Source organism: Physcomitrium patens, chromosome 15 (assembly GCF_059467195.1).
Source record: "Physcomitrium patens ecotype Gransden chromosome 15, ASM5946719v1, whole genome shotgun sequence".
Lineage (NCBI taxonomy): Eukaryota > Viridiplantae > Streptophyta > Bryopsida > Funariales > Funariaceae > Physcomitrium > Physcomitrium patens.
This window is the reverse complement of record NC_143424.1, coordinates 14,838,095-14,853,837: the sequence shown is the minus strand read 5'-3', so window position 1 is coordinate 14,853,837 and position 15,743 is coordinate 14,838,095. Positions and strand designations below refer to the sequence as shown.

The following is a 15,743-nucleotide window of genomic DNA, read 5'->3' as shown; positions in this document are numbered from 1 at the left end:
ATTTGAAAAATATTCTTTGGCTCAAAAAATGCTTCATTTGAGTCACACTTTTCCTGACAACGACACCGGTTCATCTAGTTAATATGTATAAGGAAACAACAATAACGGGGGGATGCTTATGTATGGGTTGAAATGAAGTTCAGACCCGGAAGTTACGAGGATGTGTGGGGCACGTAGCAGAATCGTGAAGAAGGGGAGTCTTGCAGTGCTGAAACCCTAGGGCAGCACTACTTGCGAAGTCTCGTCGACCCTGGAACTTCACGATCGCATCACGACGGGTGTGGCGACGCAGAGGAGAGGAGAGGTGATGTTGCTCCCTCCATCGCCTTCTTTGCATTCTTCATGTCTCGTTTCCTCGTTTGCGATTGGCTTCGTTTGTGAGTCTTTTTTTTTTTTTTTTTTTTTTTTTTTGTCTGTCTTGTTTCTACGTTTTGTTTCGTTTCGTCTTTGGAAATGAATTCAGGTGTAATTCGGTCTGGATTTGCGTTTGTCAGCTGTTTCACTGGTTCTGATTTTGCTGCTTGGATTGGTGGTCATCGGTCAATGTCGTTTTAGAAAGGATGATGATCTCCTTGTTCAGGCTCTCTAGTTTTGCGTGCAGTTGATGCGGCTGGCTCTTCGGAATGTGATAATCCAAGTTTTTAGAGAAGGAGTCAACCTAAATCCTGGTAGCAGAGGCAAAACCCTGATTTAAGGGCATACAGATCTGGCTTTGTCAAATGCGATTTCCTCATCTGAAGCTTCGTTTTGTTGTACAGCTTCAAGTGTTGTTATTTCGTCGACGACAGACTTGACGATGGATACTTCGACGGAGGATGTTGCAATGGTGGATGCTGCGCTGCCTTCTATTGGTGTATTGCAGCTCATCAAGGGAGCGCAAGCCCAACATGGTCTCCGACATGGTGACTACCAGCGTTACAGGTGGCTCTGAACAGTAGTTTCATTTCATTTTAACTTATCAGTTTTTGAGGACAGAAGTCTGTGTATAGCATCTCCCACTCTTGTCAGCATGTTGTATAGCTTTCTAAATTCGCAACTGATTAGTGAATGTAAATTAGAGTTAGTTGTTGCTGAATTCCTGAAAATTTACAAAAAACTTACAATTTGTTGCAGGAGGTATTGTACAGCGAGGCTAGCGAGGCTGTACAAATCTCTGAACTTCACGCATGGAAAGGGAAAATACGTGAAGAAGCCGATTACTGAGGCCACTGTTACGAACGTTAGGTCCCTTTCTGTCCCTTTCTGCCGTTTTGAATGCCCGACTTAAAATTTCAGTGTTTTAGTCCAGTCCTGAAAAACACGTATCAAGGCATATATTTGGCTAAAAACCAGACCGGCAGTGCATTGTCATTATCTGACTTTCCATGAAATGTAAATTTCTGACATGATCACTTCACTGCAAGATATGTGCTCGGTATTTTAAGTATGCCGTTACTGATACCATAAGACGTGCACTTGTCTTTTTTTGAGGGGAGGAAATGAGTATGACTTGTTCTTCTGACAGTAGGTCATTTTGTTCTTATTTCATCAGCAATTCGTCACATGTCTGGGTAAAAAGCCTTTGTTACACTGTTCCTTCTCAATCAACTGGTTCGCACAGCTACAAGTTACTGTTAAAAGAACGATGACAAGGTTGTTAATTTCTGCAGATACCTTCATATAGTGCTGTATCTGGCTGAACGAGCCTGGAGTTATGCTATGGAGTTAAAGCAGGCAACTGGAACTGGATCTTCCCGAAAGCGTATTCACTTGATTCGCCGCCTAGCGAAAGCTGCTCGTTGGGGGGAGCTTTTTTCTCAGCTTTGCACCAGTAAAGCAGACTCACGGACAGCTTTAGAAGCAGCTGTGAGTTAGTATTTTATTCTTTGTGCTGTATTTTGTTTTACGATTTCTGTGATAGCTGTACAAATTCATTTTCACCATTTGTTTTATGTAGTTTTTGGCCTACATTGGATAGGCAGTTTATGTTTGATTGTAACTGCGTCTGGATTGTATACATTTTCGGTCGGCAGGCCTATGCAGCTTACATGAAGGGCAACCTCTTGCTTGAGCGAGAAGATGATTGGGACGTAGCTTTAAAGAATTTCAAGAACGCCAGGTATGACTTGATTTGTATGAGATCATTTGTTTGGTTCGCGCCTGGGCATTTAGCAAGAAAACAAGTTGCAATTTGCGTATGAGTTGAGTGCCAAGCTTTTGTTCAAGGAAGTACTTTCCATTTCTTTTTTAGATTCCTGTAGGGTTGATTTTATAAGGCATGTTTTCACATTCCTCTTTTTCAGAAAAATCCTCTCCCCTTCCCCTTTTATTTTATTTTACCTAGTCACGAATTTACAATACTGCTTCACCAGAGCTGTTTATGAAGAGCTTGGGAAGTATGGTGATGTCGAGAATCAAGTGCTTTGTCGACAACGTGTGGAGGAGCTGGATCCTAGCATTCGTTACTGTAATTACAAAATGGGAAATGTTAATATTCAAGGTTCTGATCTTCTTGATCTGAGAAACCAGGAAGGGCCTGGACTGGATTTGCTTCAGTCAAAACTTCAGGTATCAAATTGTGATATACCAAAATAGTACTCGGATGAGATCTTGGCCACAAGACTGTTAGATGCATACTCATTCTGTGTACATCCAAGCCGAATTGATTTAGTCGTATTGAAGGTCACAAGATGGGGGCCATTTTAGGAAGTTCAACTTTCTAATCTATTTGCTCCTAATTAAATCGTCTCTAGACTGAACGATTTGGCCGTGTTCTATCTACTTAACTTGAACAGTAGCAACAACATCTGAATAGACGCAGGAACTTTTTGACACTCTCATTTTTCTTTGAAAGCGTAGGTCCTGATTTCAGAAGACAATCCTTCATGATCAGGTGATGTTCATTGTATCCTCAATGGTAGGGTTTGTTGATTCGCAGGCGGTGATAGAAGAGGCACGTTCGAAACAAGCAGTTACCATAACTCAACTTGAATGGCTGGAGTATAAGCTGCCTGTCAACAATGAGAAAACACGTCTGTGCATTGTGAAAGGTACCAAACTCTAATTAAGTTAACATGAAAGGGCCTGGGTTTAGCAATCCGCTTTCAATTTTATGTAGCTGTTTGATTGCTGTGTTTGTATTAACATGCATTTTTGGATTGAGTGCAGGGCAAGAGCTGGAGAAAGATACAGTAGAATCCTCCTCAGATTCGCTAACCACGGAAAAAAAGCTTGCTGTTTATGACAAGATTTTCGTTGCATATCAAGATGCTAAGAGGCACATTCGTGATGATCTGGTTCGTTGTTTCACCTCGTTTCATTGTGCTTCGTTTGGTTTTAGGTTGCTTGAATTTCATCTCTGTATTTTTATCTAGGTGCATATTAAAGTGTACATTACATTCAATTAGCAAACTGTTGAGGCCCCGTGAAGCCAAAATTGCGATCGCCCTTCAAGTCCAACTTTGTTTGCTTACATGGTCTAAAAACATGTTCATGATTTTTGAAAGAAGAAATTTGGCCACAATTCTTGCGTGGCAGGTTAGGGCTGTGAGTACGGAAGATGTCAAAGAGGAACTCACACTTCTGGACAAAGCTGTGAGCAGCATCCTGCTGCAAAGAACAATTGACCGGAATCTAGTTCTGGTTGCTGGAGCTAAAGCACGTCTGACCAAGCAGCAGCAAGGTTCACGTGAAGAGAAAGGAGAGAAGCCAGCCAAGCCTGAAGATCTAGTGCGCTTGTACGATATTCTTTATCAGGTAAATATACCTCATGAAATGTTCCGTCTAAATGGAGCACTAAGAAGGGATGCCTGTCACGATTTAACTCATATTGTTTGTTAAAACTTGACCATTCGAGGTTGTGTTTGGAAGCTTTGGTTGATGGTTTAGGCTTCCTACGTGTATACCTCCTGGTTTACTCTTCTGTACAGTCCGCTAACAGAAATCTGGAATTTGCCCTTTTATGTTGTTTCCTGATATCGCACTTGGATGGTCATTTAGATGATGGTTTAGGATTGGAAATCCGGTTAATCTAATCGTCTGTACAAAATCTGTTGCTTAATCATTGTTCGACTTCTTTTTTTCTTTGTGATTGAACAGAACGTTTCAGATTTAATAGATCTTACTACGTCAGGCCGAGAGCAGAAAGCAAGTGAGGTTGCTTTCGCCAAGGAGCTTGAAGTCAGACGAGAAGCCTTCCAAGCAGAAAGGTACTACATCAGGGTTTTGTGTTCTTATGCGATAGCAAACAGAGTTCGATTAGATGTGATTTTGACAGTAATGGTGTGCATATGGCGGTACATGTCATAGTACTCGTAATATCAACTTGCTATGTGCAAATTTTTTGAGTCGTTTATTTTGTGGTCTGTCTACTGCAATCTTATGGTTCCTCTTTGGTTGAAACTAATTTGGCTTGTGTTTGGTTCCTCGTCAGTAGATTATCTATTGTTTCCTCGGATCATTCTTATATAATTTTCTAAACTACGAACTGAGGGTTACTTGGTTATCTCATTTGGGAAATTGGTCCTTGAGTGCACTCAGATGGTCATGAGGAAGTTCAACTTATCAGCTGAGTACTTTTATTACGTTCTGTTGGTTGCAGGTGCTTTTATTTGGCCCAATTTTACAGCGTTGCATCCAAGTTTCCTGAGGCCTACCTGCTATTCAAACGCTCTGAACAACGTGCTGACTCGGCTGCCAAGAAGCTTACCTTTGACAAGGTATTTCATTTGTAAACTACATCTTATAAACAAGAAAAGGAGTTACCTGACTACGGTCGACTTGTTGCGCATGTGTTCAGGGTGATCCACAATTTTTTGGAATTTTTCTGCTCGCTTCTGCTAATTAGTTTAAGGTTTTATCATTATTGTTATCATTATTATTATCATTAGTCTTGCTATTTTAATTCAATAGAATGCTACTGTTTACGATGATGTTTTAAGGGTTAGTGTGCGCATATGGAACAGAGTTTACGCCAGGAAGCTCAGCAATTGAAAGAAAGAAGTAGAGGAGAGGCATCCCTAGTGCACGCCCGGGCGGTGGCTGATGATTCGAAAGTCCACGAGTCATTACAGAAGGGAGTGGCTTCAATGAAGTTGAAGGAACAAACTTCGAATGTAAAACCCTTGGACCATTCTGCAAAGTCCTCGTCATCTTCGTATCTTTTCGTCCTCAAGTGAAAACTTCTTGCTGAAGCTGACAATTTTTCCATGATGTCTTCTCTACTTACCTGCTACCCATCAGTTGCTGCCGAGGTGAATTTGTTTAACATGACGAGCATTGTGTTCTGAACTTGTTTTCAGGAGGTCCAGTTTTTGGTGGACAATTTGGAGAAATTCGAGGCATTTGTTGGTGCTTCGGGGTCAAAGGATCCGCCAAGAATAGCTCAGATCCCACCTCCCTTTCAGTCTGTGCCTTGTCGGCCCATTGTTTTGGATACTGCACTTACCACCCTGGAGTTCCCTTCTTTGCAAGGACGACTGAAGAAGTTGGAAAAGAAAAGCTCCTCCTTTTTTGGGTTGTGGAATCGTGGTAAATAGCTTGGTACGTGATAAAGGGTATAAAAAGATAGTTTTGTAACATGTTTTTGTTCCAATCATGTCTTCATTTGAGTCTTTTTGAATTTGGTGGTGTAGTGGTATCAAACCCTTCTATTTCATCCTTCAGCGGAAATTAGAGTAAAATGTTGCATGAGGTACATTAACTGTTCACTGATATCACTGGGAACCGATTATTTTTATAGTACTTGAACTCACATTCATTGGTGTGGACGTGGATTTTCCGACCACCAAAGTTTGGTTGACTTTACTCTCTGATTTGGATGATGACTGTCAAATCCAATGAGCTGTCAATGGGCAGTAAAGTTTTAATACTTAGAATGTAGTAGTTGTTATAAGTATTTATAATGTGATGTCGAGAACTTCTGAAGGTTGAATGCAACTTTTGTGCACAGATTGAATAAAAGTGTTACTAGCCCATCTATAGAAGTTAGCCCATCTATGGAATGTCCTCTAATGTATTGATTCTTTTTTTCCTTTCCTTTTTTTTTTTTTGTTTTTTGTTATGTGTTGGATTTCATGAACTCCATATGAATAGAACATATGTTTTTTTTTAGATCCATTTATTTATTTACTTTTGCATGTGTGGCATTACTCTTACAATTCTATCAACATTTTAACTTCAAGTCCAGTAATATTAAACAATTGAATATATCGAATCATGCTTAGTTGACAATTTTGGACCATAAATACTATCTCGATCATTCTTGTGAGCATGGAATTGCTGTAATGTTTGAAATCCAATATCTTTTTCGTTAACTAACTTGTTACCAATCTAATTTCATACTCTTGAAGTGATCTGGTAAAATAGGTACCTACCTTGCACTCCGGCCTTTTTATTTCATTTGTCTGTTATCCACAAAGGTGGGCAATCAATTGTTAAATTACACCCTAAAATATTGGCCGTAGGTGTTCAGGGTTAAAAGTTTAAGGTTTCAAAAAGAATTACCCCAAAATATTTTCTGGACAATGAGACAGAATTAAAATTATGTGAATTTTTTTGGTAGAGAGTCATTTGGATTCTCTGGTCATCCAGGTGCAAACCCAGTTTTGTTACCTAGCAAAACGATACTCGGTTTGCACCCATCGTTCAGTCTTGCAGCGCACAATGTGCTGATCATACTGTGTGAAAAATCCATTTCATATCATCATTCAACGGTTACCTTTCCACACTTGTCAGCGGCGACTCAAAAAAACAAGACGCTGGTAGATTCACATCACCACAACGCAGAAGAATGATGGGGTTCCTCAAGGGCCTCGAAGTCCGAGTTTCAAATTCCATAGCTACAGACAAACACTGTAACACATCGTGCTAGAATCCCCGATGGCAAAAGCCTACGGATTCCTGCTAATGCGCTCTGGTTATCAAACAAACAAAGAACAATGCTTAACACAACGTAAACATAGCCAATAATTCCAAAGCGAGTTTCCAGGTTTTCTAAGGAAAAGAGTGTCGTTGCTGCATGGCCTGACAAGAAGAGGAACACGGACCCTAATAAACATGAGCCTCGAGAGTTCAGGCTGGCAAACAAGAAAAGGAGCAATACAAATCCCTGAAGCGACACCCTGAAATTGAATAGATGGGACTTACTTTCAGGAAGGGCAACAATCAACTCCGACATGATGCCAGGAATCTCCCAACACCGGGAAGACAGGATAAGCAGTGAGTGGAGTTGGAATGGAATGGAAGAGCACCAATTGATTCAGGAGCTTCAATCTCGGCATTGGGACCCACTAAAAACAGAGCTTCTTCAGGGTTCTCCAAGTCCAGCAGCAACAACAATCCAGTGGAGGCGTGATGGAAGCAGAGCATCCGATGCTGAAATGACGGAGATCATATCCCTGTTGCATTCGCGCCGTGTTTGATGCTCTCGGAATTAAATCTGGATTTAAATCGGAATTCTTTTTTCCTTTTATTTTTCTTTTTAATTTAATGTGGGTGAGGTAGGATTCCACTTGTGGGTCACAACAAAGATGAGGTCCCAGGTAGTTGAACCAAATAGGTTGGTGGGTTGAATCTCAACAATAAAATTTGAACCGCTCTAAGTGGAAAAATAACAAAGTAATAGTTTTTTGCATTTTAAAAAAAACTTAAACTAGAAGAATAATGAAAAAAATGAAATAGGAGTAGAATATGAGAAGAAATAGTAAAGATTATTTTTAGAATTACCGAAAGAAAATAAATAGTGGTATAAAAAGATCTGCAATAATTATAAATTACCAAGGAATAGTAAGATTATATCAATAGGTTGATAATCCAAATCTCAGTTATGGAATTTATAACTTTGATGTGTAGATGCAAGCACAAAGATACTAACTTTCTTATGTTTTAAAGAAAGAATAAAAATAACTTACAATCTTGTAAAACTAAATAAATTACTAACTCTTAAACAATAGAATTGAAATTGATGATTGAGAATCTGCTTTAGTATGAAACTGAAAACATCATGCAGATGACATGGACATCTATGTGTGGATAAAAAGAAATTATTTAATACACATATACCATGTAGTTAGAAAAAGAAATCTTTTTCAATGATTATTGTGATTAATAAAAAGAAGACATTATTAATTGTAATATAATTAAAATTTTAACTTTGATCAATTTTTGATTCATTGTTATTTATTATGAAAGCCACTTCTATATATTTTTTATGATATATTAAAGAGAATAAGTAGGATACATCTTATGAAGTGGATTCTTAATTAAGAAATTATTTGGAATTGAGGTGTTTAACTTTAAACTACCTTAAGTCTTGAGACTTAATAAGTTGATTTTCTTCTAAGTTTTTCATTTCTCCTTTCATTACAAAAAACCTCTTGTTTTAAAGATAAGAGTAATATAAGGTGAAAATAAAGCTTGACTTTTATATGTTTGTCGATCTTAGTAAATATTTGATCATTTTATTTGCTAAGTTTATATGCACTATTTTATAACACATAGCAAATGACTTAAAAGATTTTGTTCATAACTTTAAATATATTACCAAGTCTATATCAAGATATGGAGGTTGTTATGTCTTTCTTATTTAAAAAAAAAATTAAGTTGCTACATTTTGTTGTTTTCAACAATTATTATCTTAGGCTTATCAAATTTCTTAATTGTGAGTAGTTTTACATCTAAAGTTGTGATATTTTTCAATATTTTTCTTGTGACATCTAAAGAATATTTTTCTATGAAAGAATGTGACATCATCAAGAGTATAACATACTATTGTACAAAGTGATAGTACTTCAATTTGAATTAGAATGATAGATCTTAATTCAAAATTAAGTTGGAATATAATAGATATTTTTACAAACTTGCTTATTATAAAAAAGACTTTAAGGAATTTACCAGCATGTTTTTCGATGCTTTTCGTGTATTTGAAACATTTTTTTCTATAATATTGTCCAAAATTTTATAAATCTATTTCAAATAGTCTATTTTCTTGATAATAATAACATATATTTTTTTTATTTTTGTTTAATAAATATTCTTTGCTATAATTGTTTTATGAATAAGCTGACATTAATCTAAAGCAAGAAATCCTACTTAAATATAACTTTTCGCAACAATTTCTTACCTACATTGCATTATTGCGAAAATATTTGTTAAGTTAGTAATGTAATTAGTGAAAAAAATTATATATGGCTTTTTTTGGTAACTTTCATTAATTACTTATTTAATTTAAATTAATATTATTATAATTCTTGAATAAAAATAAATAAATATAAATTATAAAAATAACTATAATATTTAAATATAGTTTGTTAAAAATAGCCATCTATAAAAGACCACATTCAATACAAAATATCAGATACACACTCTCAAGTAGCATTCAATAATAATAACATATGTTGCTATCATGCTAATTGTATTCTAGAATATGCTTATGTATCTATGTCAATTAATATATTATGTATTTAAATAAAATAAAAACTATTTTTTTGATTTTTTTATTCTACTATTGTACCTATTACAAATCTAACTATTTTAAATTACTTAGATGTGATATTTGATAAAAAGTTTTAAAAAATAAAAAGTATTACATTAAAATCTATAATTTTTTTATTCAAGTATTTTTTATAGTCTCTTAGTACTATAAATATACATAAATAGACTATTTTTTAATTTATTCAATATTTTATTATTAGATCAGTTTGTTAAAAATTAGTCATGAATGAAAAAAATTCTAATCTATATATATATTTTTAATATAGATATATGGTCTTTAACTTTACATTTAACAATAGGCTTCTTGCTTGCTTGCAAGTATAACAAATTTCTATATTATTAGAGTGAACAGAATTATAAAAAAATAAGTAGAAGTATGTGAAATATTTTAGGTGAACAATATATTCTTTAAAAATAATTGATGATATTTTGTAGACATAGATCTTCAAATTTCTATACATATGTCACATGGCTATTCAAATTTATTTCATGAGTTTTCTATTTTATAAAGCCATGCTAGAAACAATAAACTTAATGCTAAAACCACTATTCTTATGGTCCTTAGAAAACTTTTACATGACCTTCTTAAAAGTTACTATATAAAGAGAAAATAGTGAAGAAATCTTATACCTTGTCAGAGTGTTTTTTATTTTAATTTATTTTAATTTTTTATTCTAGACTTAATTCAAGGTATTTTTTTATTTTTTATTTTTTATTTTTTTTTGGCTATAGTTACTTTGGTTTTAGTTTTAGTTTATTTATTTATTTATTTTTTTCTCTTTTCTTCTTTCTTTAATGATATATAAGTATATTGTCTAATAAGTTATATCAAAATTCAAGTCCTTGATATTTATCTATTTCTACAAGTTTTCATTACTTGTAATCTTACTTAAAAATTCTTAAAGTTTTTATATTTAGGAATAGATATTTCATTACCTTTACTTTATGAATAATTTTTTTTTCTTTCTTAGTTAAATATGCATTTATTGCTTCTATAAAAAATTTAACTACAGTCATGCATATATTAAAGAAAAAAAAAAATTGTATACTTTTTATATATATAAAATTTTCAATAAATAAAGAAATAAAAATAAAAAACAAATGATTAATATTTATTTTATTAACACTTTCAAAAAAAAAATTTAGTGTGGAATATAAATTTTCAGTTTTAGAAAGAAAAATCTTCATAGAATTAGAGGAAGTACATTGAAAGAGTACTACATAAAGTTGATCATGGAAAAAAATAAGTTGTCATAAATCCAAACCAATATACTTCATTAATTGTCTTTGGAATTTGTTTATTGTTATTACAAATAGAATACAAATTGGAAATTTCATTTTCTTTAAAATGAATGAAAGTTATTTTATTGTAGCAGTTAATATAACTTGTAGATTAAACACTAAGTTTCTAAAAAAATTCCTCTAAGAATTCTTGCTTCAAGAACTCAATCCATTAGTCATGTAATTACTAATTGGATTCTATTGCAGAGTCTTTGGCAAGGAATAATATTTCTTAGTAGCATCATTGGAGTCAATTTTTTTAATAAGAATAAATGTAAAAACTATTTAAGATAAAATGAGGTACATCTTTAAATAGAACCAAATTTAAGATTGATAATTCAAAACACACGAATTAATGCATTATTTCTATAATAGAATATTTGATTTTAATTCCATTGGTTTTTTTTTTTTTTTTTTTTTTTTTTTTTTTTTTTATCTAAAGATTTAATATTATATATTCAAGTTATTGAAAATCAACAATTTATTTTCAATAAATTATATATTAATTTTAGTGACTATTTTATATATTATTATATAATTTTATTTTATACATGTCTATGGATGTTTATATATATATATATATATTTATAAATATAGGCACACATGTGTAAATATAATTACAATAGAAATAGAAATATATATATATATATATATATATATAATGAGAATATATTCAAGATTTTCACTTCAATAAGTATTCATAATTAAGATTTTATAATTAAGGTTTTATAGATTTGAGACTAATATTTTTATACTTATTGTGCAAATTTACTTAACTTACAATAAAACTTGAAACCATAGTTTTTATCTACCTTACAATACAATTTTGATAGCAATAGTATTGATAGAGTTGATTTGCGACAATATTTAGTGGACGATCAAGCAGACTTGAACAATCACTAAGTATTTAATTATGAATTGAAATCTGCAAGGCCATGTTGGAAATTGTGCTTCAAAAGTACAAATTGTCAAAGACATACACATGTAAACCAATAATTACCTATATGATTAGATAAAAATAAGTAAAAATAGGTTAATTCCATAATATCTTTTATAGAAGCTTTCTAGAAGCTTCATAGATGCTGCTTTGATTTTATAGGCATTTATAATTGATTTTTTAGATTAGAAACATGGTCAACAAGTTGGCCATGTGCCACACATGTTGGTAGCTTGAAGAACAAGCTAAATATCTAACCCACTGTCAGCTCTCAATTATACTCTAAAATTTAAATTTTTATTATTTTCCTATTTTACGATAGTTAGACATATTAGATTAGGATTTATATAAGTAGAATTCAGTTTTATAGAATTTTTAGGATTACAACCTCTCATGGTATAAATCATAGCCTAATTCCTTGAATTAGGTTAATTAGGACTAAAGTGACAAGAATTAGAAAATTAGAATAGCAACTTAGTTAGTTTAATAATTTAGAGGTTGTTAGTCATTACTATAAGAGTTGACTAAAAGCCAATGAGTACGTCTATAATCATTCTCATGATTTAGGGGTTGGAATTATAATTCTCTAAAAGATTTAGAAAAATTAGCAATGGTAATTTTGGATTTTTCCTCCAAATTTGGCAAATTTAAGCGGCATGGTGATTCTTCTACTTAATGGGAGTCTCTTTAATGCAATGGTGGCACCGGATTTACCTCGTGGAGTGAAGAAAACAAGATCAGCAACCTCTCCTTCAAAATACAAGAGAAGCAATGAAATTCTCATTTTGAAAAATTTCACAAAAAAATTGCCAAGATCCTTGTAAGTAAAAACTTCCATGGAAATTATAATTGAGCATGGATTGGGGCATGTGAGCAGTCGATCATAGCTTAAAAAGGTGTTTAGAACATAATAGTGAAGTTAGATTTACAAAAAAATGCCTTCTTGACTACTTAAAAGGGCCATCAGCCTTGATAACGAGATTGGCTTTTGGATGAATAAAGGCCATAGATCTAGATTAAGGATCTGAAAAAGCAAGGGTGGAGATGTAGTCACCCTTTTACGAGCCTCCACTTAATTGTATAAGAGAGGCTTGGTCTCGAAGCCCTCTCTCTCCTCTTTTGGTGAAGGGCAAAGCCATGCTAAAATTTGGCTAAAAATCCTAATTTTAATTTCATTTAGATTTTAAATCTCATTGTGAATTTTGTGGGTGGGTGTGCATGGATTTCGAGTTGTGAATTATAGTCATTGGGTCTTAAAACACGTTTCATTGTGGTGAATAGCTCCCTTGGCCTCTCAATTACTCCAAGGGTTTCAAGAGCTTCAGATTTCCCTCCATCAGTCATTCAATTGTTTTAGTTCCAATGTGATTTTTTTTTTAGTTGTAGCTTTTGTTGTTAGCTTTCCAACAAGGTAAGGCTCGCTCCATTTGGAGTTGAACTGAATTTTTGGTGAAATTTTGAGTGTGAGGGGGTCGACTGCCTTCGCAGTTTGGATTAATCGAGTTTGGGAAGACATTTCTCAGTGCCTGATATTTGGATTCGTTTGAAATTTTGGGAGCATCAAGATTTGTAAGCGAAGCTTTGAAAGGCACAAGTTTCGCTGGATTTGAAGACAATTTGATTTTTTAGCAAATTTCTAAGTGAAGGGGGTTGGTCGCCGCGGCAGTTTGGGTCACTCAACTTCAAAGGAGCAATTCTCACGACTGGTTGACTAGATTGCAATGAGATTTGTTGGAGCAGGAGCGCCTTTAAGTTAACCTTGCAAAAATCTATAAATCATTCAATTTGGAGTTAATTAAAATTTTTGGCGAATTTTGGAGTAGAAGGGGGTCGCTACCTTCAATCCTTGGCTTTGTCAAGGTAAGTTCGCTTTTACCCCTCTTATTTTATTTTTACTTTTATCTTCACAGTAACTCGTAATCTCCACATTTCAACTTTTGACTAATAACTTTTAACTTTTAACCTTTATTATTCTTACTTAAAATTTTATACTTTGAACTTTAACTTTTAAATTTAATATTTTACTTTTAACTTTTAACTTTAACTTTTAATTTAACTTTTAATGTTAACTTTTAATTTTTAATTTAAACTTAAGTTTTTATTCTTATTGTGAATTAATAAGAAAAACTTAATTAATTACTTTTATCCTTTTTTTTTAGTGTAGTGAATTTCATCTGATATTTTAATTTAATATCGATAACCATTGCTTGGAAGGCGTTAATTTTAATTAAATTACAAACACCCACATTTTAATTAACCTAAAAATTTCACAATTGGGAGTTCTTTCATTCTACCTCTTGAGCTCGTTGTGTAGTACTAAATCCATAGAGTGGTGGATTTTAGATTCACACCTACACATAAAAAACTTGTCTTGTAAGCTAAGGCATATGTCTTAGAAAGTCAATACATAATAGAGGTCCTATAGAACATTGCCACATAGCTCCTAGTTAAATAATCTATATAGAAGCAAGAGTGAAGCCTTCTTCACTCTTGTCAATTCCTTTCTTACTTTTAGTCTAGATTTAAAAGTTTCTAGTTTCCTTGTCTTTTGGCAATAGTCATTTCAGTTTTTTTTTAATATATATACTATTTTATTACTATTCTATCACTTTTCTTTTAATATAGATTTTTTAGGTTTATGCATCTTCTTTTAGTTCATGTCCTTGACAAATTGACAAGAGTATACTTATAATATTAGAGCTTTGTCTTTTCTTAATTAAGAGTGGTTTATATATTTTTTTTGATAAAACATAAGCATATTAGAAGTTACAGAATATCCTCTTTTAAACTAATATTATTTTTAGTATCTTCTTTGTTCTCAAGTCCCATCTTCTATTTTTCTTGACCAATATTAGATATTTATTTTTTAAGTATTATTATGGCAGAGCTTGTTAATATGAAAAGTACAATAGTACAAATGTAAGAGCAATTGAGGGAATTCATGCTTGCAATGCATCAACTCAATTTACTACCAGAAGGAGCAACAAGAGTGGCAAGAAGTGAAGTTATAAATATGATTGGAACTACTTCAACATTTTTATTCAATCATGTTCTTTTTTTTATGGTGGAACATCCTTTTGGTACTAGAGAACTAAGAGTTGTTTTGTTTGAGAAGTTTGATGGCAGAAAATCAAAGTTTCAAGGATTTACTAATCAAGTACAAATTGTGATTGAACTTCAACATCAAAGATATCCAACTCTAAGATCACAAGTTAGATTTATTAATACACTTCTTTCAGGTTTTGCATTATTATGCTTTTCATCTTTTCTTGAATGATGAGATCCAACATTGGATAATTTGGAGGCTTTTTTAGTAGAGTTTCGATCCATGTATAGAGAATATGATGTAACTTGTATTGCAACCAACAAGATCTATATTTTATGACAAAAAAATTGATCCATAATAATATATGCTTTACAATTTTAACAACTTGCAATTGATATTAAGTAGGATGATGCTGCATTTATTAGCCAATTTTTCTATAGATTATAATATGAGGTAAAGAAATTGATGCTCTACTTACTTAATCCTCAAACATTGAGTCTAGCAATTTATTTTGCTGTGAAGTGTGACAATTAAATTCTTGAATTTTGATTAAAGAATCGGATAAGTGGGTTTCAATGTTGTCGGGGTAGAGAGAATTTGCCTCAAGAAAATGTTGGGCTTCTGGCTATCACTAATTATTCAATCAAGCTTGAAAATAAGGAAAGCCCTAAGTTTATATATAATTTTCCCTTTTGAGTAATTACACCAAATAGACAATCCTCAAGTAACCCACAACTTCCAAAATATGATTAAATCTTTTAAAACCTTGTTTATTCTTATGTGAAGACTTTTCCAAACTTCAACACCTCATATCTCCTAATCCGATCGTCCAAACAAATTCAAATTTTACATGAGGTACTGATATATTCTTATTAACTTCTACAAAAAATTTCAACTGCAAATTCATTGCACATCTTAAGATATCTTAAAAACCCTAACAGCTGCTTCAAATCCTTATTTTTATACATCTACATGCAATTTTCTTTATATCTCACAAAATATAAGCTC

General features: G+C 32.9%; 1 protein-coding gene and 1 long non-coding RNA gene across 3 annotated transcripts; one reads left to right on the top strand and one right to left on the bottom strand.

Moving 5' to 3' along the window:
• Positions 1 to 228: 228 nt before the first annotated feature.
• LOC112292791 (uncharacterized) lies at positions 229 to 5,963 on the top strand. 2 transcript variants are annotated; one of them, XM_024541609.3, is made up of 14 exons: positions 229 to 304; positions 602 to 668; positions 759 to 921; positions 1,114 to 1,224; positions 1,650 to 1,845; positions 2,013 to 2,098; positions 2,352 to 2,547; positions 2,918 to 3,029; positions 3,148 to 3,275; positions 3,517 to 3,735; positions 4,078 to 4,187; positions 4,580 to 4,697; positions 4,944 to 5,093; positions 5,280 to 5,963. In XM_024541609.3, exons 2-14 carry the CDS (start codon positions 605 to 607, stop codon positions 5,514 to 5,516), a joined length of 1,890 nt encoding a protein of 629 aa, XP_024397377.1. In that variant the 5' UTR covers positions 229 to 304; positions 602 to 604; the 3' UTR covers positions 5,517 to 5,963. The 2 variants fall into 2 exon arrangements, with proteins under 2 accessions (XP_024397377.1, XP_024397379.1); XM_024541611.3 differs by lacking the exon at positions 602 to 668.
• Positions 5,964 to 6,780: 817 nt separating this feature from the next.
• On the bottom strand, positions 6,781 to 7,219 carry LOC149987770 (uncharacterized). Its single transcript, XR_016506777.1, has 2 exons — positions 7,126 to 7,219; positions 6,781 to 6,892 (listed from the first exon to the last, which is right to left on the bottom strand). It is a non-coding gene; the product is annotated as an uncharacterized LOC149987770 (long non-coding RNA).
• Positions 7,220 to 15,743: the final 8,524 nt, after the last annotated feature.

Coding starts and splice junctions, on each gene's coding strand:
- LOC112292791 (XM_024541609.3), top strand. CDS start 605: ATGCGGCTGGCTCTTCGGAATGTGATAATCCAAGTTTTTAGAGAAGGA. Junction 669..758: donor AGGAGTCAACCTAAATCCTG/GTAGCAGAGGCA, acceptor TTTGTTGTACAG/CTTCAAGTGTTGTTATTTCG. Junction 2,099..2,351: donor AAGAATTTCAAGAACGCCAG/GTATGACTTGAT, acceptor CTGCTTCACCAG/AGCTGTTTATGAAGAGCTTG.